We start from the raw sequence: 27,205 nt of genomic DNA, 5'->3' as shown, positions 1-27,205 counted from the left end.
CGGCTCTGTCCCGGTTCAAGGTGAAACCTTTGTTAAGCTCACCAAATGTGCCTGACCACACAGACACACACACACCCACACACACACACACAACGCTGAATGCCCCAAACCCTTAGCTTAACAGGAATAATGCATGCCCATGATATTCAATAAGATTTATTTATTGGGTTTTAATAAGCAATGGCTGTGTAGTCAGACTCTCGCAGCTGCACTGTGTTCAACTCAAAAGGAGAGGAGATGGGAATAGAGCAGAGGAGAGGAGATAAGAGTAGCGGAGAGCGCAGGAGAGCAAAAGAGTGTTCCCGTCTCTAATTATAAGTTAATTGGAGTGAATCCATGATGAAACGGGGATCTTGCTATCTCCCTGTGGTTTCCATTCTTTCTTGCACACCCTCTCTTGGCTTGTCTTCCTACAGTAATGTCAGGAGCAGGGAAGGTCTATCCAGTCTGAGTCCATGGAAGACACCTGCTCTACTGCAGCCCTTGCCCTCAAAATTAGTTCATGGCAAATGCCTGTGTGTCTGGGATGCATGCAACAGCAGGTAAAACCACGCTTACTGGTTTATATGGAAATTGCACACAGATGCGCATTTTGCAACTTCACTGTGAGGGGTTTTGGACGCAAAGCCTCAGCTCAGCTCAGCTCTGCCGCTGACAGAGTTATTCATCTCTATGACCCAGTTCTGCGTCGCCACCGACAGGGTCTCGGTTACCGGTGCCCTCATTACTGTCGTCTCTCACAGCCAGGCAGGTCCTGAAAAATTCTCCTCAACTCTGAGGCCACCTCCCACCCATGGTCTATCTGTCAGTCAGTCAGCATATCAGTATCAGTCAGTCAGTGTCTTAGTCAGTCACCATTTCGGTCAGTCAGTCAGTCAGTCATCTCTTCCCAGCAGCACCAGTGTCCCAGGAACCCTCCCTTATCTACTGTCTGCTTCTAAGAGATGCATGTTGTGGCTGGGTGCTCCACTGCTTGGCAGCCTTCAATGGAAATAAGTTGATGGACAAACCAATACATAAATGCACATTCGTTTTATGATATTTGGTTGTATCATCTGAGCAGGAATGCAGCAGAAGACCCATGTTCTGACACAGAAAGCTGTGCGTGTAAAGAGTGTTCCCTCTGGTATTCTTGCACTTTCAAGGTGTGGGACCCCACAGCTCCAGTAAGACACCGTGATTCACTCTAACTCACTCACTCTAAAGGCGGCATGGTTCTCCCACTGATGACCTCCTCCCACATGTCTCAGAGCCTTGCATCGTGTCTGTGTGTAGTATCCATGTTTTTTTAGGGTGTCTGAGGCGTTGTTCCAGATTGCAGTGTGATGTGCTTATTCAGTGCGGAGCCCTAGGCTGCGATTATCCACTGTGTCTGTCTGTTTGGGTGGATTGTGTGGCATACAATGCCACACAATTCTGAACACCTGCACAGGACCTCTCTATTCACAGTATCATTGGGCTGCTGCACCTCAACAAAGCTGGAACACTCAAAGCGTGTGTCTAAATTAAGAATTTGTTCATTCCGCTGATGTTATGGTCATTACTATTCATTAACTATTTTTTGTGATTTGCCCGCCAAGAGGGGACTGCATTTGTGTTCCTGTTTCTCTTCTGTTCAGTGCATCCATTTATTCTGTTCAGCCACAAGATTCAAAGTACACTGGGATCTGTACAATGCCACTGGATCCAGACTGGAGCCTAGATTCACAAGTTCAGAGCTCAGATTCAGATGTTTTTACTTGTTGACTCTCTGGAAAGTTATATATTTAAAATGATATGTTCATAATTCTTACAAGGTTTTTAGATCAGCCCTATAATTCAAGTTTGAATGTGCATGTTATTAAATTGTTACTACAAACCGCCCACTCTAATTAAAAAAAAACCGACAACAACAGCAACGGCAGCAAAATAAACACTTGCCATCTTCTCAGTAGATCTGATCTTGTTTTTAGTGCTGCAGGTAAATTAAACTGTCAGTATGAGTATGAATATACACACACTGGTTTCAAGCTTTCAGTGCGTTGTAAATCAAGAGCAATTCAAGTCAGTTAACATTAGCTTGACTGATGAGAGTATCCCCCACCCCTTCATGTCAGGATAACCAATCAGAGGGTGTGAGAGACAGCAGTCACTGACTCACACTGACAGGCTGACTGGCTTGGTGTTAATTGGGGGGGGGTTTGAGCAGGTAGACCAGATCTCACATTAGATCCCCCACCCTTTTTTCTAAATATTACCTATGTCTTCCTACTGCCTGCTTTCTGTCTCCCAGCTCTCACCACTAGCTCACCTTTATGTATGTATGTATGAGTGAATGTATGTATGTAATTATTTATGATTTTTCTAGAAATGCCATTCACCTGCTTGCTTCAGAGCAATGTTTTTACAATTAGGCAGGGTCAGGTTTTTTAACACTTCAAATAATGAGGAAATTACTCATCCTTAATATTGATGGAGGAGCAATCTGCTTGTAACTAATAATAGCCAAGAACAAATCTTTTGCTTATTAAGTTATTAATGTGTGCATTATCTTCTTGCAGGGTGGAGTGGATTCACCCACACTCCCAATATCAATTTGTGGAAATGGCTTCTGGGGTTCACGAGTGAAATTAACCAGCACTAATTACATTGTGTTTCTTTATTTGTTTTTGCATGTGCTTATTTATTCACCACTGACGAGCTGATGCTTATGAAGATGGTGGTTTGGAAGTCCTGCAAATGATTATTGCAATTTCAAACTACAGTACAGTGTAGGAAATAGTGCTCAATCATAGAGAGAAATATAGTGTAGTAAACTGTGATACACACCATGGGAAACCAGGGCAGTACATGCATGAGAAAATCAAGGGGAGACCAGGGGAAAATGGGTAAACCAGGCGCTGGGTGGCACAATTTGGAGGAGTAGGTGAGTAGGGCACAGGAAAGTTACACAGCAGGCGACCCGGGAGTTACTGTGCAACTACCACAGCTCAGAGAAAGGAAAACATTTTTATTCTATTGATTTTATTTATTTTTTCACTTAGTAAATGCAGTAAATGCCATAGCAATTTGCCAGGCCTGATAGAAGCAGTGCAGCAGGCGCAGGGCTGGGCCTCGCTGAGTCACAGCCCCGCAGTGGGAGACAGGCAGGCAGGCAGGGGTCAGGAGCCACTTGGTACTGAGCTGCGGCGTTTCATTACTGCTGCAGATTGGAAGAGAGATTCGGAGCTGAAGCCATTCCACTCCACATTCATACATTTTTTAATTAAAGCAATAAAAATGATTAAATAATGTATACATCTACATATGTATAGATATATATCTGTGTGTGTGTGTTCGGCCTCCTGGGGAGAGGAGCTCGAATTCCTTTTGAATATGAGTTTTCTTATATTTATTGTTTCTTTTTTTTAGAGAGAAAGTGGGAGGGAGAGGGGAGAGAAGGATGGAGGGAGGGAGGGAGTGCAGGAGAGGAGGCGAGGAAGTGGGAGTGGGGGAGAGAAGGATGGAGGGAGGAGGTGAGTGGGAGTGGGGAAAGTGAAGACAGGCTGGGCCGGGGAGGAGGTCAGGAGTCAGGAGGTGAGGAGGAGGAGGAGGTGTGCATGTCCCAGTCTGAATTGCAGCCTGCTGGAACTGGGGACACTGGGCTGGAGCATGACATTGTAGAGGAACTAGAGTTTGGCTGTGGCGGGTCGGGGGGTTGTGGTCTTTTTCTCCTTCTCTGGGACGCACTATTGTTTTATATATGTGTGAAGCTCCCTGTTTCACTGTTTCATTGTGAAATACTTTCTTTAAATCACAAATGTAAAAAACAAAATGTTATCATTGCTGTGTGGCACAGAAGTGGGGTTGCGAGGTTGATGTATCTCTCCCTCCAGGGCCCAGGTTTACATGCTGCAGTGTGTCAACGCCCCAGGGCTGTCCCAGGCTCACAAGTCACTCTGGCAATGATCTGCACTGACTGGTGTCACGTTCACATCACCGATCACTCAGTTTCTTGCAGGGGGTGTATATCTGTCACTACTTGATGTCTCCGCCTTTTCCCCTAGCCCCTCCTCTCCAACTGGGATACTTTCATTTCTTGCCCACTCTGTTTTTTCGCTCTCTCTGCCTGGTGTGTAGATGCTATCTCTATCTCTCAATCAGTGTTCAGTACCATGGCAGGGCTGTAGCCGTGTACGTGTCTCTGTTAATCTCTGTGTTTATTGTCAATCTCTTTCTCTGCAGGGAGGGCGCAGTGACGGTGTATATATTTCTCTCCATGTGTGCACAGTGACAGTGTCTCGGTGTGGGTCTGTCTATGGTAGCGGTGTATCTCTCTGTCAGTATAGCTCACTGCGTGTGTATGCAAGCTCTGTGTAGCGACAGTGTACGTCTTTGTGCCTTTGCAGCCACTGTGTGCTTGTAGTGACAGTGTACTTTTGTGTACTTCTCTCTGTGTTGTAATGGCAGTGTCTTCTTATGTCTCTCTCTCTCTCTCTCTCTCTCTCTCTCTCTCTGTTGCAGGCTCTCTGAATGTGCTGTTCCGGGTGAAGAGTATTGCCACAGTGGACACACTGGCCTGGACTCGGACTGGAAACCAGGGCCCCTCCTGGAAGCAGGCAAACATCACCATCAACCCCAGCGGCCCTTTCCAGGTACAGAGAGAGGGGGGAGAGGGAGGGAGGAAAGGTGAGAGGTAGAAGCAGATGGGGGTTAGATGGGGAGGGAAGGACAGGGAAGAAGAGAGAGAGATTGAGAGAGAGGGATACGGGATGAGGTAGGAGATGTGGGGAAGGGATGGAGAGAGGTCTGGGAGAGGAAGGGGGTGGAGAGAGACGGAGAGGGAGAGCAGGGAAAGGGAGAGAGAGGGGGAGGGAAATTGGGGATGTCGAGTTGGGGAAATGGAGAAGGAGAGACAGAGGGAGACTTTCAGTGAAGTAGAAGAAGAGAGCTGAGAGAAAGGGAGGGAGAGAGAGAGTCTAAGTGAGAGAAATCATCTTTAAATGAGCGAGTAGAAGGCAAAAGTAATAATAGACGTGGGTGACTGATCTCGTCTGCTGAACGGCCGCAGTTTAGAGAGCCAGTAGGGTTCTGACAAATATACAGAGAGTCTATATGTCGCACAGTATTGACTGCCTACGACAAGGGCATTTCTCTTACAGATTCGTTATTGCTCCCCGGTGTAATTAAACAGTGCCCCTATGATGCAAACACGTAATTCATCCTCTCAGTCGCTTCTTTTGCTAATTTGCCTGCACTCCGAATATGAATGGAGAACAATTTTTTTTTTTTTGGTCCATTAACGTTTGGTCCTTTTCTCTGAGGTGGTTTTTGTTCATTAGAGAGATATCTTAAGCTGTGGCGATTAGCCAGTTGAACAGCTCAGGCAGTGCTTACTGTTGTCATTGACATGCTCCCCATCAGTGTGTGTGTTGTGTGTGTGTGTATTGTGTATCAGTGCAGTGTTGTTTTCTATTATGGACTGCCTTGATGTGTCCTGGCGAGTCTCCCTGGAATAACCTTGAGAATGGAGACTCTGCAGAGACAGGGCTAGGGGAGGGTCTGCAGTGACTCAGAGCTCTAGGTTTTAAAGAGGTGCGACGAGACTCTGCGTTATCACACAATTAAACACTAATTACCTGGACTAAAGGTCACTCGGCTCCTCATAATAATGTAACGGGATGCAGCGGTAGTTTTACCTCACTCCTGACACCCATTAAATATGTATGTCGGAGCGGGAGGTAGTGGGGGGGGCAGTTAAACTCTTCAGCAATAAATCAAAAAGGAGTTTTTGCCTAAGGTGTTGCGGGTGCATGTCCGGAGTGTGGATGCTGCGCCTGTGATAGAGGTGGGGATAGCGTGGGCATCCCCAACAATACACTTATCTGACTAGCTCCAGTGGCACTCATCCTGCTGCTCCACTATATGTGTTCCGCTCTCCTCGCTGCTTGTTTCTGTTCTGCATTGCTTTCTTTTCTCTCCGCGGTGGCTCCCCAGTCGGTGGAGTCGCGCACCTGGTTTCCGATTCTCTGTGATACTGGCAGCCGGAAAACTGCACTGCGCTGAGCTGGCAGCCTGCAGGGTCAGGACAGACACTTTCTGGGAGTTGGCTGGAAGTTTCTTGCAGGCAATGCGGTCGTGGTCAGAGTTCAGTCGGTGTTCAGGTTCTGGTTTGCGTGTGCAGTAAGTGTTTTGACTGTGGGGTCAGTGATCCACAGTACAGAGGTAATCTGTAGGAGCTGTCAGTGTAAAATCCACTGGATTGGACTTTTTAGGCTCACATTTGAGTTTTAATTTAATATTTTTAATATCAGGAGATGTCAGAGCACTCCCAAGCACTACATCACAACTTGGCCATACTACTACTACTACTACTACTAATATTATTATTTTTATAAATAACAGTATGATGAAATCCTTGCATCATTTAGTTACTGACAACCAAACCAAATGAGTCACACTGGCCAAGATGTTTCCTATCATTTGCAATCTTTCTGCAAATACGAATAGTTCAGTTATGGTTCATACCGCTGAATTCAGAGCAGACCTGAGTAGAACAGAGCAGAGCTGGGCTGAATTCTAGCAGTGAGAGGTTAATAACCAGAAAGTCGTTCATCCAGCCTGACACTGCCTCCTTAATGAATAGAAATAATAAAATTAAAAAGTCAGCTGGAGACTCTTTCACAATCTGAAGTGCTCATTAATAAACAACGTTTCCTTTCAGCGCTGATTAAATATTTATCCCCACAGTTGTTTTCATGTTGGAGAAGAGTGGAGGGGGGATAGGCAAGGGAGAAAGTCTTAGCCTTGCCTTGCCAGGCCTGGCTTCTGTACACACACAGCACAGCAGTGCACACTCACACACAGCACAGCAGTGCACACTCACACACACAGCACAGCAGTGCACACTCACACACAGGACGGCAGTGCACACTCACACACACAGCACAGCAGTGCACACTCACACACAGGACAGCAGTGCACACCCACACACACAGCACAGCAGTGCACACCCACACACACAGCACAGCAGTGCACACTCACACACAGCACAGCAGTGCACACCCACACACACAGCACAGCAGTGCACACTCACACACAGCACAGCAGTGCACACTCACACACACAGCACAGCAGTGCACACTCACACACAGGACGGCAGTGCACACTCACACACACAGCACAGCAGTGCACACTCACACACAGGACAGCAGTGCACACCCACACACACAGCACAGCAGTGCACACTCACACACAGGACAGCAGTGCACACTCACACACAGGACGGCAGTGCACACTCACTCACACAGCACAGCAGTGCACACTCACACACAGGACGGCAGTGCACACTCACACACACAGCACAGCAGTGCACACTCACACACAGCACAGCAGTGCACACCCACACACACAGCACAGCAGTGCACACTCACACAGCACAGCAGTGCACACCCACACACACAGCACAGCAGTGCACACTCACACACAGCACAGCAGTGCACACTCACACACAGGACGGCAGTGCACACACACACAGGATGGCAGTGCACACTCACACACAGGACGGCAGTGCACACTCACACACAGCACAGCAGTGCACACTCACACACAGGACGGCAGTGCACACACACACAGGATGGCAGTGCACACTCACACACAGGACGGCAGTGCACACTCACACACAGCACAGCAGTGCACACTCACACACAGCACAGCAGTGCACACTCACACACAGGGTGGCACTGGCTGCCTGGCTGGCCCTGATTGTGCATCCCAACTCACAGCACTACCGTTGGAACAATGTGATAGTTTGCAATGTTGTTTAAAACAGCTTACAGTTTGGAGAAATAGGGCACTTCCATGGAAATCAATTACACTAAAATGCCTATTTCTTTCTTTATTTATTCATTTGCCGACCATCTGCTTCTCCCTAATAATGTTTATGAGGCTCAATTCAGACAAGTGGCCAATTAAACGCTGTTCCAGTTTTTAACGAGCTCTAGTGCCAGTGTTGCTGGCTGGGCAGTAGTGCCTCTCACAGTGTTCTGGCCTCGCCTCACAGTGGGCTCTCTATTTCGGGGTAGCTCTACAATGCAGTCGTCTAATTGTATTTAACAATAATAATAATTATGATAATAATCCTATTTAACATGTATTTAGCTAACTGAAAGTAAAGAAACGTACCTGTTCAAAATGTGTTAAGCGCAAGCAGGGAATTTGTTTAATTTGTTTTCAAAGTAAATCACACTGGAGCTTCTTCACTCTGTCCTTTTTGAGATGGTTACCCCTCCCATCTCTTCACCCTCTCTGATCAGCCTACCTGACCCTGCACCCCACCACCCCTGTCCCCACCGGTCCCTCAGACAGCACCTGAGAGCGCCCAGCCCCGGCACTGTCTGATTTACTGCACTGGCCGCGCTGCCCACACACTCTATCGATCCCCCTCCTGTGGGGGCCTAAGCTGCTGCCGGGGCCTTAATAGGAGACACGAAGAGCTGAGCACAGGCAGAAACAGCACGTCTGAGGGGGCCAGACTGTAAGGGCTCAGGGGCCGCTTGTGTAGAAGTGACGAATGGCTGTAGGGATTAAATTTATAAATTTTCCCTTAACTAGCATATTGTATTGAAATGTATTATGACTACAGTGTGCTGATGTGCTTTGTGCAACATCCTAAAACTTATCAGAGGCTTAATGGGAAAACTGAGGGTAAATTTAACTTAAGCTGCTTCTGTGCTACTGGCCTCAGCTAATTAAACACGGTCCTCTGCGCTACCTTTACACCTGCCACTCTGCAAATGCAAAAACAGGCAGTGCAATTGAAAGTGGCAAGCAAATCTTAGAAGGTCGCTGGTTCAAGATGCTCTGAAGGGAAGTGTGCACGGGTTTGGTCTTCTAGCATTCTGAATTTGCAGGAAAAGTACTGGAAGGATAACAGAATAAGAGGAATCTGGGAAAAGCTTCTAACATCTAATTAAAGATGCGTTAATTAATTACTCTTTTCTTGTCAGGCCGCCCTCTGAACAGTTCTCAGAGTCTGGCTGTTGGAGAGCAGCAGCAGTGACTTTAATAAGCCGAAGAGCAGTAGGCCAGAGATCTATGCTAGGGAGAGGTTAATGAGTCAGAAGCATTGTGTTTAACATCATTGCAACATAGAGGACAAAGACTTGGGAATAATTAACACACTCGTGCACAACAGTGAGTAAGAATCAAATAAAACTAGTAATAAAATAATAATGATCATAAAATAAAATGAAATAAAGTTGCAGATAAGGAACTGCTCCCCATGTGACAGTTACAGGGGCAATTAAATCATCAGGACGCCCCGGTGCTGGTGTCAGTGGCAGTGGCAGCAGTGCTTTGTAATTCATTTATCAAAAGCAAATTGTACCACCGTGCTTCCACACAAAGCACATGTCTATTAATGGCAAAGGGAAAAGAAAAAGAAAATACATAATGTTAATTGGTCTCTCTGGCCAGTGGGAGTCACGGGCCACAGAGGCCAATTAATTTAATTGTATTTGTTTTTCTATTTCTCTGGCCAGTGACTCCCGCTCTCTCTCTATCTATCCCTCTCCCTCTCTATCTTGCTTTCTTTCTCTCCCTCTGTCCATTTCCCCTCTCTCGCTCTGTCCTTTCCCTCTCTATGCCTTGTCTTTCTCTCTCTCTCTATCTTTATGTCTATCTAAGGATCTCTCTCCTCTCCCTACCTTCTTCTTTATATTTCTTCCATTCTCCCTTGCTTTCTATCTATCCGTCATTCTCTTCCTCACCTCTCCTTCTTTCCCTCTCCTCCTCTCCCTCTCCCTCTCCCTTTTTCGATCTCCTTCCCTTCTCTGTCGTTCCGCTCACTGGGCTGTGGTGCCCTGAGCGCAGCATCCGAGAGCTCGGCAGAGCGGCGCACGGAGCTGCTAATGAACGACCGCTTCTGCTTTACTGCTGTCTCCAATTAGCACGGAGCACAGAGTGCGGCCGGCTGGGCTTGACGGGGGGAAACGCGGTGGCAGGAGGCAAATTGAATTAGCCAATTCGCGAATTAATGAGAGGCCGCACATTTGTGAAGGAAAAGGAAAAGAAAAAAGAAAAAAATGAGCTTTTTAGAAACCCGCCCACTCCTCTCGTCAGGAGAAGAATGCACTTGTTACATCTCCCCTGTGGTTTCCTTTTCCTGCACTTAAAAAAACACACAAAATTTTAATTAACGAGAAGACAGACAGATAAATGAGAGAAAGAAAACAAATATGCAGAGATGTTTTTCTGCCCTTTTTCTTGTTTTCTTTTGCATAATTGCTTGGCTTTCCTTTCAAAGTGGATGGCTAGAGTCTCACTGTTAATCTCTAGGCGAGGGATATACAGCTGGGTGCCTGTCAGCACTGCACCCCCCGCAAGGCCTTAACATGGGCAGCATGTGTCACTGCTGCCCAGGAAAAACAGGGTGTCTGCTGGGAGATGGGACATGAAAATCCTGAGTGCTCTGCAGGGTTCATTCACACTGCACTGACAGAGAAATGGGCACACACACACACACACACACACACACACACACACTGACTTACAGCTTTGTCTTTATTATTATTATTATTATTATTATTATTATTATTATTATTATTATTATTATTATTATTATTATTATTATTATTATTTATTGTTGCTATTTTGTTTTGAAGTTCCAGATGTAATCAACATTGTCATAATGGCTCAGGCTGATTTGAAACAAAGGGGATTGTGCTTCTCTATTGTTACTAGGAATAGACCAGGCACCCGAGTTTTGAATGTATTAACTGAGTTGCGTAGCTGTGTTGTGTTTCTGTAATTGCGAACACTTCTGGCTTGATTGCTTTTGTGGGATGGGGCCTGGCACCCTGCATGGCTGCTGTAATTAATCTGCCATTCAGAGGAACCACAGCAAGTGTGAACTGACCAAAACAAACAGCAGCCCACAGAACCAGCCCTGCAGCTGGTTGACCTGTCTGTCCAATTGTCTGCAAATCATGCAATAGTGTAGTTCAAAACATACAAAAGAAGATGTGATGGTGTGTTTATCTGTCTATGTGATTGTCTTTGTGTGTGTTTGTCTCTGTGACTGTCTTGTCTGTGTTTCTGTTGTCCTAAGTTTGAGGTCGGTGACTGTGTTGTGCTCTAACTGCCTGCCTGTCTGTGTTTCTGAAGGTGGTGTTCGAGGGTGTGAGGGGTAATGGCTATGAAGGGGACATCGCCATTGATGAAATCTCTGTGACCAAAGGTGGCTGTAAACTGGACAACTCCATCTCTAACACAGGTACCCTCTGCTCCCTGACTCCCCATATACCTCCACAGCATCACTGAATTATCTTTATACCAGCACTTATATGTTTCACTGATTAGCTCAACATTTCTGGTCTATATAAAAAGTAGAGAAAATGAATGACATGTTGCTAAGGTTATATATTGTATAACAAATAGTCACACTAGGACCCAGGACAACCAACACCCTTATGTAATTTACCACAGTAAATCTACACTGTAAGTTAGACGTTCTCCCCTGGTTTTCTGCATGGTTATACCACACGTGTACTTGGCTTTGCCGCGGATTTCTGTGCTGAGCATCATGGCTTCTTGACATTTACTGATATTATCCATTGTTTATCAGGATTTCACCTTGGTTTCCTGCACTTTACTGTGCTGCTACCATGGTGCACTACAACCAACTGTTAAAATAACGGTGAACGGGGGGCAGTACAGCAGATGGCAGAATTTATAGATTCTGAAGTTGGGGGCTGAGTTGTGAGGTCTACAGGAATTAGCAGAAATGAGAGATACATTCCTGGTGTTCTTGGTTAACTCTTATTGCTTGTTTATTGTGCTATCCACTCTGAATTAGATTAACAGATATAGCTGTTTATTGCATGATTATTACCAAGATTTACTTAGTAAATTAGTATTAACTCCAACTCTGCAAAATACAACTGGAACCAAATCATAAATAACTCACTAACTAACAATGACAATATAAACACCTACATTAATATGTGTATTTATAAATTATATAATAAATTATAAGTTCTGTTTGTGTTCCCCAGTCTGAAGTGATGTTCTTTATTGTAACAGAGCTCCAGCTGGAGTTTTCTCCCTAGATAAGGTAGCTAGCTGGTGGTCACACTTTAAAGTTTAAAGGGTCAAATATTTCCATATACTAACATGTAATAACAATGGTTATAAACACATTATTATTATTATTATTATTATTATTATTATTATTATTATTATTATTATTATTATTATTATTTCAGTTAACATTAAATTCATTAATTATTGCTTGCCATTTTAAGTAAAGTGTAATCCGATTGTATAATTTCCACCTGACTTCAGCCCACTGAGCTGTGGTGTTGTGCTCAGGGGACTGGACACACTGCCAGCATACAGACAGACTCTCCCAGACAGGCACAGAGGTCAATAGAGATTTCAGTTGCAGTTTGGTTAAGCTGTTGGTATCCGCAGAAGACAGAGCAAGACAGAGACAATGAGGGAGAGAGAGAGAGAGAGACACAGACTCTCAATTAGATAACCAAGTAAGAAGCTTGTTGATTTACTCTTTCCTCATTAAAAAATGGGCACCATCTGAAAGGCCTTGAGCTTTCAGAGGGAGTTAGTGTCCATGACAACGCTTTACGGCACCACAAAAGGAAGGAATAGTAAAATATTAACAATAAAACCTTACCTTGCACCTCTTCTAAAAAGCCGTGAGTAAGCCAGTGGGAGTTATTGAGAGGCTTCTAAAGTATACAGTGAATTATTTATTAATGTATAAACAGGAAGCCATGCGCTGCCTGCAGGAGAGAGAAGACAGCCGGGTAATTAAGGCTTAGATATCTAGATAGTTAGGCACACCAACACTGACACACACACACACACTGTCGCTGATATACTGACTCACAAGCCTGTACTTGGGCACTGACACACACATGCTGGCACTGACGCACACATACACAGCAGTGAGACACACACAACATGAGACCCACACACTGGCATTGACATTGACGCAGACACGCACATACTGAGACACGCATCTCAGAGATACTGACAGACACAACAGGCAGGGCAGACAGACACACACCTCTGCCCAGCTCAACGAGGAACAGTTTTCAACCAGAAGACACTCAGCTTTAGAGAAACGTACCCCTTATTAACGCATAATAACTACCTTAATATACATATTTCATCTGCTTTTAACTGTTAGTTAATATAAAGATTAATTATTAGCTGATATTGTCAATTGTATAATCATGCAATCAACCTTTTCTTTAGGAATTACCACAGACCACTGTGAAGAGTCACATCTATACATGTGGTCCAATAGAGATATAAACCATTCGACATAGAGCAGACAAACACTCACAAAAACTCCCAGAGGAGATATGCAGCACTTTCGGTTAGGTGTAACACATTAGACATATTATAAAATATTGAATAGCTGTTATAAATTAAGAGAGTAGTGAATTCCACATATTGGAAGTAGAGATTGTAGGGAGCGGAGGAGAGGACAGACTCAGAAATCATGACTGGACTGGAATCATGACTGGCGCTACACTAGGGTTAGGGAATGTGTGGCAGCCATTGTAACCTTCCTTCCTCCTACTTTGTGCTTCCTTCCTTCCTTCTCATGTGTGGGGCTGGACCTCTGTGGGTGGTGATGGGAGGGTGGGCTACAGGCACCAGGGACAGCCTTGCATTTGTAGGAAACTTGGCAGCTCTGTCAGCACACCATGTCTGAAAACCCATAGTCATTTAGAGACAGTAATTGCTCAGTCACACACAAATAGCACCAAAAACACAATGCTTGTTTCACAGTAAAATGCCCTTATTAGTGGTAAACCGTCATCCATAGGAAAGCATTACAGAACTATACAAACAAGGTGTCAGAAACCAAGATGAACATTGATCAAGGTATTTGATAAATAGTATAAGAACCAGCAGCTGCTATTACACTATATTACATCTTGGTTCATGTTAGTCAGTAAGGAACTTCTTTTATTTCAATATTTGTTTTCACCTCCATATCCATATGATGGGAACAAAGTCTTAACATTGTGGGGGGGGACAGATTATCCCCGCCTCTCCACCAACATCCTTCCTCCACCCTTCAGAGGCCCTTGAAACAGACATCAGAAGTGGAGCAGTGGACGCTTAACATGTTTTTTATTGAAATGGAAGAAGAAGACGATGAAAAAAAAGAGCTTTATTATGAATACATTGATTTTCTGCCAGCAGGAAAAAAAACCTTGATATAAATTTGTATTGATCTTTTAAATACAATATCTGTGCTTTATTTATTAAACTCATTTGCAGGCAGCTTGCATGGCTAATGTGGAGTGGAGAGTGTGTGTGTTTGTGTAGCTGAGGGGTGGGGTGTCAAGGGGAGACGGGGGTTGGAAATTGGAGATTGTTCTAGAACTGTAGTGTGAAATTCTATAGTTCTTACCTCCTTGTGGCTCAGTAACCATGACTTGGCTTGCAGAAGACCCTTTTCTCCCCTCTTCAGCTCTGAAAAAGGCTTATTGTGTGTGTGTGTGTGTGTGTGTATGCGTGCACGTGCAGATCCATAGTTATCTGGCCTCTTTTGGGTTCTGATTCCTCTTCTCTTTCATTTTCTCCCTCTCCTGGGAGTGCTCTTAGCACACAGTGCCATCACATGCCATCCAGTAAAAGCAGACTTCTCTGTTTCCGGTTTCCTTTCTAGTTCGCTGTTCCGAGTTTACGGGGGGGTCGGGTAGTGCAGGGAATGTTGAGTAGGACTGATTGGCATTGCCTCAGTATCCATGACGACACCTGGGCCTTCTGGGAGATGGTGGCTTTTGTGTTTTATCAGACTTTCAGACATTCTTCAACCTTAGTAGTGAGACAGTATGCTGCCTGACTGGGTGACGAGGTGTCTGGTATCAGTATGCGTAACTGTAGTGACCCCTCTGTGTGTGAGTGTAATTAGAGTGACCTCGCTCACTTCAGCACGTAGTCGGATAAGGGTGGATTTTTGTTATTGGAAAATGGTAGCCTGGAGGTGTGTGGGAGACGTGCCTGTATGAAACGTGTGCAGAGGGACATCTTTACCATCGCATCACCTTCCACCTCCGTTATCTGTGTTTAAAGATTATAATTTTCCACATCTCACTGCATTAGTTATAAATGTATATTATTTAATTGGGTTGTATTGTATTGCTGGTTTTAGGTGGTTCTTTTAAGTGGTTGTGTTGTTGTTGTTTTAAGATTTTGTTTCCATCATTGCTTGAATTTGAATGATGTTTTGGCCTTAAATGTTCAATAAAGGACCTTAAAAGACTCTTTCTCTCACCCTCCCTGCGTGTCGTTCCAGCAGTCCTGATCGGGGGAGCCTCAGTTCCACTGCCTCTACCGCTGTGCCCTCTGCTGGTGGTCTTGCTGTCCTGTGCCCTCCTACTCTCTAGATGATGAGACCTTACAGCACCCCCTGTCTGTCAGACAGGCTCTACCCTGCCATGCACTCTCTCTCTCTTTCTTTCGTCTCTCCATGCTATTCTTCCACCTGTCTCTCCCTTCAGCTACTCTCTCCATTGCTGTCTTTCTCCATATCTCTGAACCCCCCCAGTCTGTCCACCTCGTTATGGACCCTCTTCTTCGACTGCCCACCCCCTCTCTCTCTCTCATCCTCCTCTGCTCTCATTGCTTCATGCTGCTCTCCCTTTCTTCGCCTTGTTTCTGTTGATCTTCCTTCTGTTTTTTTAATTTCTCTAAACACATCCCTATTTTTTTAGCCCTCCCTTTATCCTACACTGTCTTTGTCCTTTTCCTTCTTCTCCATCAGTTCCTGTTTTAGTTCAGTTCTTGCTTCTCCTCCTTTACCCTCCTCCCTCAACATCCCATTCTCTCCCTTTTACACCCTTCCTTCACCCATACCTCCCTTCTTTTCCCTGGACACCAAAGTGTCAAACACTCTACCAAAGATGCTGAAGGACCCGAGGAGGAGTTGGTGGTGGGGGGCCAGCTACATGGACTACCCCACCCCAGGAGTGACACACTGGGGCCACCTCAGCAGTCTGGGCCAGAACGGCAGACTGAACGCAGCAAAGGAAAAAATGAAGCAAATATAAAAGAGACAAGAAAAGAATTGGACACTTCAAAGCCTGGCAATGCTGGACAGGATTGTTTCCCCACACAGGACTTTCTGCTGTGCAATGACGGGGAACAGAGAAGGATTATATATATATAAATATATATATGAATAAATATATATATATATGAAAAGTTGAAGGACACAAACAAAATCAACTTTGCATTGAAAAAAACTATACAAAAAAGCACAAATTTATACAGATTTTTTTTTCCTCTGTTTCTTCTGCGTGTGTTTTGTCTTCTGATGAAATGTTCTTCCTCTGCAGACATGGGCTCCTTTGTTGAGAGTGGCTTGATGGAATATGAAGCAGCAGTGTGGAGGGAAGATGGGGTCTTGGTATGTGAGCCTATGGGACTCTAGTGTCCCAGCCGGCCCCTGTCAACCCCCGCCTGACCAAACGCACTCCCACCCTCTCGCTTCTTGCTTCATTCCACGTACAGTAGAGACAGCGCCTTGCTTTTCCTCTCATTTACTCCATATACTCCAAGATTCTGCATGTGCTGCAGTGTACTCACCTGGCTGTATTCTGTGCTGCAGAGCCAGTCCCCCTGCCCCACTCTCACTCTCACACTCACACCCACACCAACAAAACTACTCCCACCCCACTGTATCCCACTGGCTGCTGGAAAACACACTTGTGCTTCTTCAGAGAGCTACTGGATCACCCACATATACATACCCAAGCACAAACACACAGGGACCCGAAGACATTCTGCTTCCACTGAAACACTGAATGCTACTACTGCATCCCTCTCTCACACACCTTGGATTCGTGGGAGGACCACTTCGCCTTTAACACATGAGGCTGAGGCAGGAAACAACAGGGCCAGGAGATTACAAATGGGAAAAAACCTACAGGGGAAATTCCAGGGGCTTTCTCTCAACTGCCCGAAGTTGTTTTTTTCCATGACACTGATTGGGACAGAAGGGTGATATTTTTAGAGACACAGGCTGGAATGAAAACACAGGAACACTCTATCTGTTACCTTCCTTCAACTATGTACTCAATGTAAGAGCCTCACTTTATTAGGAGTTTATTTCATTTTTCTTTTCTTTTCTTATATTAGGGGATCCACATAAAAGCTATGCCTAGACTTACTGGTAATATTTTACAGGCTTGCAATATACACTTCATAACATGTAATTACCATGCTATAACAGTCAATAATACATTTACAAAGTGTTTCTAAAGAAGAACAACTTACCATTAATTACAGAAAAGAAAATTAAAAAAAAACATTAATTAGTAGAGGTTAGTTACTACCAGGTCAGTAACAATCCATTAGAAATATCTTAATATTTGCATTATGAAGTACTTATAAATGTAGAATTAGTAACACCTTAGATTAGATAACATAAATTGCATTTATAAATTCTTTATAATCTGTAATATATTAATAGAGTACTTACAAAGTCTGCATAACCTGATAGTAACTGGCTTCTACTACTGAAACGTGTTATTGACACAGGATCAGTTGTTCTCATTCATAAACTATTTGTAAGTTACCTCCTCACCAGTCACCCACAGCAGATCAGAGAGAGAGTCAGATACTATAGCTCTAAGCCTACAAAACAACCTTGGTGAACTGGCAGTTTGAGCTAATATAAGGGACAAAAATCAAGATCCATACTGCCTACTGCAAATGTGTATAATGTTTATTTTGTGATGGTTTTCTCTGAACATATCAATAGAGGGTGAACAGCCGTGCAGAACGTGAGAGAAATCAATTTGAGTGTGTTTCAGATATTAATATGACTTTAAGTGAAGCACAGACGCCAGGGACAGCTGACCCAGGGAGTTTTAGGAAACTGAGGAAACATGCCGACAAATAACAAATCTGGAATGATCCTAGCTCTGTAATGTACATGCTTCCTTGCAAAAAAACTTGGACCTGGGAATAGGCTTCACCGAGCAGAGCATTGACCCACTAGACTGACACTCAGCTAAGCCCCTCTAGCCACCCACACTAGGGACTGGTCCACTAACAGGGAGGGAGGTGACAGGACCCTGGACAAAAATGATGGGTGGGAGGTCAGGGGTCAGGAATCAAGGGGGTGTGCTCGGTATAATACAATAGGCAAGCAATCTTAAATGTAGAGAAGGAAACAGACTCTTCAATCTCTTGCACTGTGTTTCCGTTCCCTCTGTCCAGTCTGAATTGTCACTGAGCTGTACCTGTCTCCTGGCTACCATAAACGTTTACTGTAGTACAACCCTGGTGAAACCGCACTACAGTGTAGGCAGGCAAATTGAAATGCTGGTAGAGCATGGAGAGGTATAGTAAACCATGGAAAAACACTACAAAGTGATATACATGCTTTGGTATGACCATGGAGAAAACTGCCAAATTACCTTGCAAATGTACTGTTCTGAACCTAACAGTGTTTACAGTGGCAGGTTCTTTTCCAACTGTGGGATCAGTGTAGCAACCAGAGCTGATCAGCCAGACAGCAAGCATTTCCTCTCCAGAGCACTTCTGCACATTCCCAATATTTCCAAATGTTTCTAATTCTCCACACTTCTGGGTGAAGTCTGTAGTTGATGTGGGACACAGCTCGACTTCCTCTATCTGTGGTGTGGAGGTTCCCTCACAGAGGAACCTACTTTGTTTATAAAATAGCCCTTGTCAAGCACTCAAGTTTCAAGTACAATTGTGTTCGCATGTACTCACCAGATTAGCTTTTTGAATACATTAACACAGTACTCGTATTTGATTGAATGTCACTTAATCAATTTTGAATTCATTTGAGAAATGCATCTGGACAATCCATCAAAAGCAATCAGTACGTTTTACTGTTTAACCAACTTTGAGTCAAATAAATGAGGCCACTTTTCCTGATAAACTGTTAAAGTAAATGTGGGGTTAATTAAGAACATACAAGTGTTTGAAGTAATTTCTGAACACAACTGATTACAAGAGAAACATAATTAAAGCAGGTTCTTAAAACAGAAAGTGCTTTGAACTGATAAAGCAGAAGCTTCTGTTTTAATTAAGTGCTCATTTTGCTATTAAAGTTTTAGTACATACTTTTTACACATGTACAGTATTTTAATAATATATAATTTGCATTTTTATTTATATGCAGCTGATGTAGGCACATGTGTATTTCAATTTGCATTTTTTTACAGTCAAATTTAGCATTTGCATTTCAATACACTTTACAATAGGATCTTACCAGAAAGAAGACCAGGATGTGAATTCTTTTTAATCTACACTTATTTTCAATCCATCCCAGCTACACAACATAGAAATTACTTTTTTCTAACAAGATATATTTTTTGAATTAAGTTGGTAAATATGTTTAGGAACATTCAGGATAGGACAGGGTTTGGGACAAAACTCCCAACCACATAACTGAAGCCAACCCATTCTGGTTCATTAGGAAGCCCCTAAATTCTTTGAACATTAAGTCCAAGTACTACAGTATGGAAGTTTCAGAAGTTCTTATGTTCATTGCCTTTATATATAAAATAATACTCATACAGTTTCCCTGAGCAGCGGTGTTTTCCCTGTTCCTGCCCCCTGTGGCTAAACCTTGGAATGGATGCCATCGCAGGGGAGCATATATATATATATATATATATACACACACACACACACACACACACCTGTTAGACAGGTCAAGTAAAGGTCCCTTTTGGTGAATGTAGGTCTTACTCACCCACTTCAGAAGGGGAGATCTCGCTCGGTAAATGAAACATACTCTATAGTGTTCCCTGGATTTACAACTGGTATCAATTTCATGCTCCATTTTCATCTCCTTATTTCCCTGAATCCTGAGACCACTGCCTGGTTGATCTTTAAATGTGCCAGAGTGCTCTCTCTTGCCCCCTCCCTCTCGGTGTCCCCAGGTGATCTCTCTGTCTCTCTTCTCTGTATTCCTACTGCACAGTGACTTCAGCCCAGCAGGGTTCCCAGATTTGATTTGACACTAAATTGCAGCCATTCCATAAAGGTGCTCTTCCTGCCTTTGTCTGCCTATTTTCTGTATTTTTATTGTTGTTTCATAATGGTGGTTCTGCAGAGGCCTCTTGCTTCTGACTGACTGTGACAAACTGTTTGCATTAATGCGCTGCAGGGTGAGAGTGTGGATGGGATCGTCAGCAGGGGCCCTAACTGTCACCACTCGATCAGATTTGTTTTTTATCTCACCGGACACCTCTTCCCCCTACCTGCCCTGATCAATGCATAATGTCAATCAAGGCATTCAGGATACAAACTGAACAAGCACACACCAGGAGGGCCTCTAGCGTGATCCCCATCTTCCAAGTTCTCCAACTCCAATTCAACAGACACTGCGCAAGTCTCTGCCAATTGGGTACAGCGTGGCGGGACAGTGACCCACATTGCCAGAGTCACAGCGGGACTGTGCCCGGATCGCAACTGCTCTATCCAAGTGTCCAATACACTGTCGATGTATATCCGAACTCACCGCCCCTAGACCAGTGTGATTGTATGCAGAGCCTGTCCCCTGTGTTGGTGCGGCGTCCCCCTGGCCCCTCTCTGTTGGTGCAGGGCAGGGGCGCTCTCTGTTCTAGCGCAGGTGCACTCCCAGAAGAGAGTGACCCGACAACAGCATAGCAGCGCTGGGTATTGTATATGCTACATCATGTATCAAAATATTTTAGAGGAAAAAATATATTTGAAGAAAAATAAAATAAAGGAATACTCATTTAAAAAAAACTAATCCCAGTCTGGTCCATCACTGATTCTCTTCCAGGAAGTCTTTGTCCCTTCAGAGCAGAGAGCTCCAGTCTGCTCCTGCACAGCCCCACTGAAGTTCGTTTTAGGGACAAGGTTCATGGAGTCTACAGGCTAGACATCAATCACAGGTGTTCATCTATTAGTCTGGTCCTTGAGAGGCTGCAGGCTATTCAAATGGCATGGGGGCACATCAGATGTATGTCCTGGGGCCATGAAAGGGGGGCAATATATCATGAATGGCTTTGGAAGAGAGTCTAGACCTCTTGGCGATTTGGTGGTGTGCATATATTTTAATATTTGTTCATAGATGTACATAAAATAATACAGTAGTTTACATTATGCGTGTCTTTAATAGAATATGTGAAGGTAGGTCTGTGAACATTTTCATTAATTGCAACACACATATTCTGAAATGCAGGTAAATATTTTCAAGCTAACTTCTTTTTCAAAATAGACGCCATTTTCATTATGGAAACCAAACAAGAACCATGAAGAAATAAAAATCAAAATCAAAAGGATGAATACAAATACTTTTAACACTACATCAGGCCCAGGATAGCAAAATTCACTCTCGTTGCCCTTGTATTTTTATTACACTGTATATGTTTTAAATACAACCATGACTGTCAACTGGCGAATGTAAAACACTGGTCTGTGTGGTGTCGTTTTAAGGCTGAGACTGTATGGAGCTACCACTGAGCCCCTGCCAGCCAGCATGGAGCAGACCAAAGATCAGTGAAAGGAAATAATAATAATAATAATAATAATAATAATAATAATAATAATAATAATAATAATAATAATAATAATCAGGTCTATTATTATTAGCCCATATATTCACACACACTGTCTCTCTCTCTCTCTCACACAGACCAACCTTCCCTAATGTGATTTCTGCACACAGGTGGTTCTGAGATCAGCGGAATAAGGAGAGGAATTGTTCTATTGAATTATTCTATTTATTTATTAATTTAATTTATTTCACATCTTGTCCGAATCCTGCCGAGCTGTGTAGACCTGCGCGGGTCAATAATGGCTCAATGAGGCTGAGGTGAGCGGGTCCTAATCCCACAATGTGATGTGCACACAGAGAGCGCTATTGATTACATTTGGTGCCTGGCCTATTCTTTTCTCATCAAAAATAATCACAAAATGCCATGGAAAAGAAAAAACAAGAATAAGAAAAAACTAAAACAAAAAAAACGAACTCACGCAGAAACGCAATTCCTGCCAGTGAGAGGAGTGATGGACAGCTGCAACCCCTCTACTCTCTCACAAGATCTGGGATACCTGAGTGTGAACAATTTCGTCTTCCTTCACATGCATTATGTTGTTTTTTTTAAGGCTGTCAGCGTTAACACGTTAATGTACACGATTCATTTAAAACAAATATGTTTTAACCCAATTAAAAGCATTTCTCTATTTTGAGCATTCTGTGCACCCGTAGTTGATCCACAGATGTGATCGTGATGGAGAAGAAAGCTGGATTAATGAATGTCTATTTCCATTTTAAAAACACATTTGGATGGTTCAACGGACAAAAACAAAGTGCTATGTAATCTCTGGGAAGGTGAAGTTCAATATCTTAGAAGCACAATCAGTTTGAGCGATCACCTAAAAGCCAAACATGCGAATGTTCAAAGAGCTAGTCAGGGTGGTGGATAGCATCAGACTACAATCCAAGAATGCGCAAAGAGGCTGTTCTCACTCTCAGGTATTGTCGTATAGAAGAAGAGAGCAGCATTTCCTTCTGAAAATGTTAGCATACTACTTTATCTGAGCTACTAGATCAGTGAGAAGAAATAGGTGACCTGCAATACTATGGTTTTGGTTCCTATATTGAGACTATCAGCTGGATTTTAAATATTTTACTTTCATTCAAATTTCACTTTTAGTCTGCAATTTTAAAAGGTTGCAGGCCTCTACGCCTGGCAATGAACCAGAGCGCAGCTGTAACTTGCACCAGGTGGAACCAAATGTACGCCTCATTAATTCAGCTAATTTGCAATGATCTGCCCTATTTAAATGAAGAGTGAACTCAGGATTGCACTTGTGAAGGTGTAAGTGAATCAGAACACCACCCGACAAATTGTTATGTGTATGTTTTGTTTTATGGGCGATATTGGGTATTAACTGGGTGAGAGTAATATGTGAACGAATAGGGGTTTCTGTTCATTTTTCTTTCAAGACTGATGCAACTAACATACAGGTGAACTTCTTTCAGCTATCGTTTGCAAGCCCTAAATGCACACATTAATGTAAATACAGTTCATGTACATTAATGCACACTATCAAGGGTTTACACTTTATTTAGGAATCAACTGGATATGAGAATGTTTTGAGTTAAGAATGTGAATAATACTGCTGGTAACGTATATGTTCTGATATGCAAGTGTAGAGTAAAATGAGAATGTGTGACATAATCCAGGGTAGTTTGCGAGAATACTTGTGGTATGATTTGCGATTTCTGAATGCAGCTTCATTAATGTTTGGTTGTGTAATTGTAGTCCAGTCTATACCATCCCATGACCTCTGGGAGTCCAGACGTGTTGTAAAACTCACGATGGGTACACCATTCTACTTTGGGTCTTTACACGATCTCTGTCTGAAATCAGAAAGCAAATGTATTGTGTCATGTTGAACCAAATTACACATACATCAAGTTCATCAAAGCATCCGTGACTTCCGCGATACATTTTGATATTGAGGACTGTGAATGATCTTGTTTTCACATATTCTGTAAATTCTGTTTTCAGGGTGTAGTCTACATCACCTTCACCACCAAAGCACCTGGAAAGCCATTTTGCAGGAACAAAGTAGAAATCAAGAATCGCAGCTTGGACTTGCGCCACCTATTACCTTGACCTTGTGGTTACGCCCATGCAACAAGACATCTTTAAAGTCCATCTGTATGCCTTTTAAAGTCTGTAAGATGCAGTGCAGATTTTCTTTTAACTGTATGCACTTTTTCAGTTTAGTTAAATTAATCTAATGATCGAACTGCAATTACAGGGGACCTTTTCCAGCACATTTATAATGAAGAAATGGAAAACTCTTGAGACTATGGAAACCTCTTATGATTTGTTTTTCCTTAAGGTGTGACTGTATTTTCTCTTAATAGAATATGATTAAATAAAACAGGGAATGACAGCAGGTGTTTGAAGGCCTGTGAAATAAAAGGCTATCCCATATAAGCTTTCTGCAGAAAAAAAATCTGTAGGTCTGTAAGTTGGTGAAGAGAGGAATTTTTAACCTGTTGCTGGTATGAAAATGATGAACATGACACATGCACATGCTCACACCACACTGCATACAGTTAACATTCACCAATGCTTTGACATACTAAGCGTATCTTAGCATGACCACTTAATTCACTGTCCTCACACAGGTGATTCCGACGGCTGATTATTCACAGGGTTCTTCACAGAGGCAGGAAAACCAGATTTGCTGTGATATAAAACCTCAAGGCTGAGTATAATTCATCTGTCACAGCTTTGGCAAGGCTTTAAAAGTTAATGCGATATCTAACCAGGTTCCTAAATATTTATAAGTTGTACCTCACTCTTATCCCTTTTTCATGTATCATCTGGAAGAAAAGCCAAACTGAATAAAATAATGGAGTCCAGTCACTGAGCAAGTAGCATCAATATAGAGTGGATATATTGACCAGTTAAGGCTATATTAGCTTTGAAAAGGGGGTTGTATTTTTAAAACTGGAACTAAAGCGTGTGTCCTTCTAACCAGAGGACAGAGTCTAAACTAGAACAGTGAACTGCAATGTGTCTGATTTTTCATAGCAGTTTGTAATAAAAACAATCAAGTTTTTTGAATGTGGTTTGATTTGAAAAGCAAGGCAGACCCAATTATATAGACATTAAATTCAGCAGCCCAGTACAACAGGCATCTGAGAGACAGAGAGAGAGAGAGAGAGAGAGAGAGAGAGAAAGTTCTTAATGTTATTGTATATAATTTCAATGTACCCAATTGCTTTGGCAATACTTGTGTGTAAACATATCATGCCAATAAAGCTTGTTTTGAATTTGAATTTGAATTTGAATTTGAATTTGAGAGAGAGAGAGAGAATGAGATCGAGATTAAATAAATACGTGGTACAGAAACAAAATGGGAAACTCCTTTCAAAGAAGGTTGAATCAATAGCCGCTCACCCTGCTGGCCTTTTTCAGTGCCATTTGAGCAGTTCATTAAAATTGTCTGAGTCAGTTCCAGGCTGCAGACCCCAGCTGAGCGAGAGCTGTGCTGTTAGAGGTTGGATTAGTACTACAGTGAACAACATTAGTGTCAGACACATATTAAAAACACTGCAGGGTACACAATACGAATAAAGGTTTATAAACAGAAAGTTTATAAATGTATAATAACCAGGTTCTAAACACTGGATTCATAACTAATAAAAGTTAACTACTAAGAGCACAATCCTAATGCCTACTCATGACTAAGTCAGGGGTCCCCAACCGGTCGACCACGAGCTACCAGTTGATCAGGGGACCTCTCTGAGGGGCTCACCAAATGATTTAGACAATATAAGCAAAATAGCTGACCCCCTTGAACCCGGCCAGGACCGAGGTCAAAGTACTGCCACCAACGCCCCCCACTCCCCGGCACCAGATATCACCAGCAGAGATCCTTACACTAAGTAGCTCTCATTATAAAAAGGTTCGGGACCCCTGGACTAAGTGATTGTTAATATACAGAAGGCGACTGTATGGGTAACTTAAATTTGTAACAGGGCAAATTTAGAAACACTTTGGGAAAATATGTCCGAGTTTATCAGAGATTCAGGAAAAGTGGAGCAAATTGTATTCTAAGGCAAAAAAGCTCTGAAGGTAATCCGTCAGAAGGTTTTCTTTCTTCTACTTTGAAATCTGTCGCTGCTAAATTACAAGAGACAACTGTATTATGTAACTCAATATTTTATTTGTCTTTCAAAACCCATTAAGGTTCCATTAAAGGTGGATGTTTTAATATAAGAATCAGCCTTAACACGTCTAATAGCTTGTGTGCATTTATTTATAATTTGTCTAAATAAAACCCAGCTCACATCAGGCTCGGAAAAACAGCATGGAAGTAAATGCTGTTGACTAACTCCCCTGAGGTGCTTTTAATGGGAAGCTCTTTAATAAAACCCTACTGCTTTGTTCTGCTCTCTCTCTCTCTCTCTCTCTCTCTCTCTCTCTCTCTTTTTAAAATAAACTGGAGGCAGAGGGAGTATGATGCTGAACGTGGCATACATTTACTGAACGTGAAGGCCTAGAATAAAGGCATCAGATAGAGGGAAATAAATAAATTATTTGGATCTGATGAATATTCATTTTACATACATATGTGTGTAATATATGGTACATATTTAATCAGATCTTCTGCATTTAATACAGCATTGCATGTTGAAACTGTGGAGAACCTTATCATCACAGAAAATTTGCTTTTGGTATTGTAGGGGCTGCGTGACTCCAACCTGTGTGTGCTAAGCATTACTCATCCGTGGATAACACTTGAGGTCTGATTGACAAAATACTTTAAGATATAAGCTTTTTCTACTTTGTTTTCGTATTTATTATTTTCTAAGAGGAAAAATCAAATCTTCTCAAGTTACAACCATATAGCAGAGAGCATATTGATTGCTGTGGATACTGATGTAATGGGCTCCTTGCCAGGGTTGGAGCATCAGTATATGGAATTATATGTCAAAGTCCGTTGAAAATAGTTTTAGAGAATATCATGTTTTCTTTAATTGTCTTCCTTCAAAAAACGGGTTTTTAAGTACAGGAATAGTACACTTGAATATAGTCTCCAAAATACACAGGAACTCACTATAGACACTGCAACCCAACATCGCTTTATTCACCTCTTTCTCACTAATTTTGACAGACGATGGCGCTCTTAGAACTAAACTTTTACAATATACCCCTTCACCTGGCTGTGTCTGCTTCTCTTCCCCTTCAGACCAGCAGGGACAGAAACGTGCCTGTATCCAGTTCAAGGTGTTGCCTTGCAGCTTGCATAGCCACAGTCAGATAGGGGATTGAATGTAACTCTAACCCTCATCAACTGGACCTTTATGCAAATGTACCATTGTAACAGTACAATATGATTTCTGCACTGGTTTCCTAGGGGTTCAACATACCTTCACAGTGCTTCACTACACTGAATCATGAGTTTACCATGGTGTTTGTGGGGATTTTTTTATAAAACAATTCCTACACAGCTGCATTTTTAAATTTTGCAATGCCTTGGTCACAAAGTGATACATATGCACTGCCTGAAATCTGTTCCCCTTCTTGCAGTGAAACACAACCACATTACATTAAGTGCTGGCGCTAATGAACTGGATGCCTCTTTCATGGTTCTACATGTTGAGTGAGCATGTTTTCAAAGCATACCAAGGAGTGTATCTGACAGCACA

The 27,205-nt window shown here is 42.9% G+C and overlaps 1 protein-coding gene across 1 annotated transcript in view; it reads left to right on the top strand.

The window, feature by feature from the left end:
- The window catches only part of mdga1 (MAM domain containing glycosylphosphatidylinositol anchor 1), a 76,012-nt gene extending 55,964 nt beyond the window's left edge, over positions 1-20,048 (top strand). The window contains exons 14-16 of the mRNA XM_066713800.1: positions 4,483-4,613; positions 11,125-11,233; positions 15,302-20,048. Of these exons, the coding sequence (XP_066569897.1) occupies positions 4,483-4,613; positions 11,125-11,233; positions 15,302-15,396 (335 nt within the window). The 3' untranslated portion in view covers positions 15,397-20,048. The remainder of the gene's footprint in view (positions 1-4,482; positions 4,614-11,124; positions 11,234-15,301) is intronic.
- The last annotated feature ends 7,157 nt before the right edge of the window (positions 20,049-27,205 follow it).

The sequence above is a fragment of the Amia ocellicauda genome, chromosome 1, assembly GCF_036373705.1.
Source record: "Amia ocellicauda isolate fAmiCal2 chromosome 1, fAmiCal2.hap1, whole genome shotgun sequence".
Lineage (NCBI taxonomy): Eukaryota > Metazoa > Chordata > Actinopteri > Amiiformes > Amiidae > Amia > Amia ocellicauda.
The sequence above is the reverse complement of the archived record's forward strand: the minus strand, read 5'-3'. Positions and strand labels throughout refer to the sequence as shown.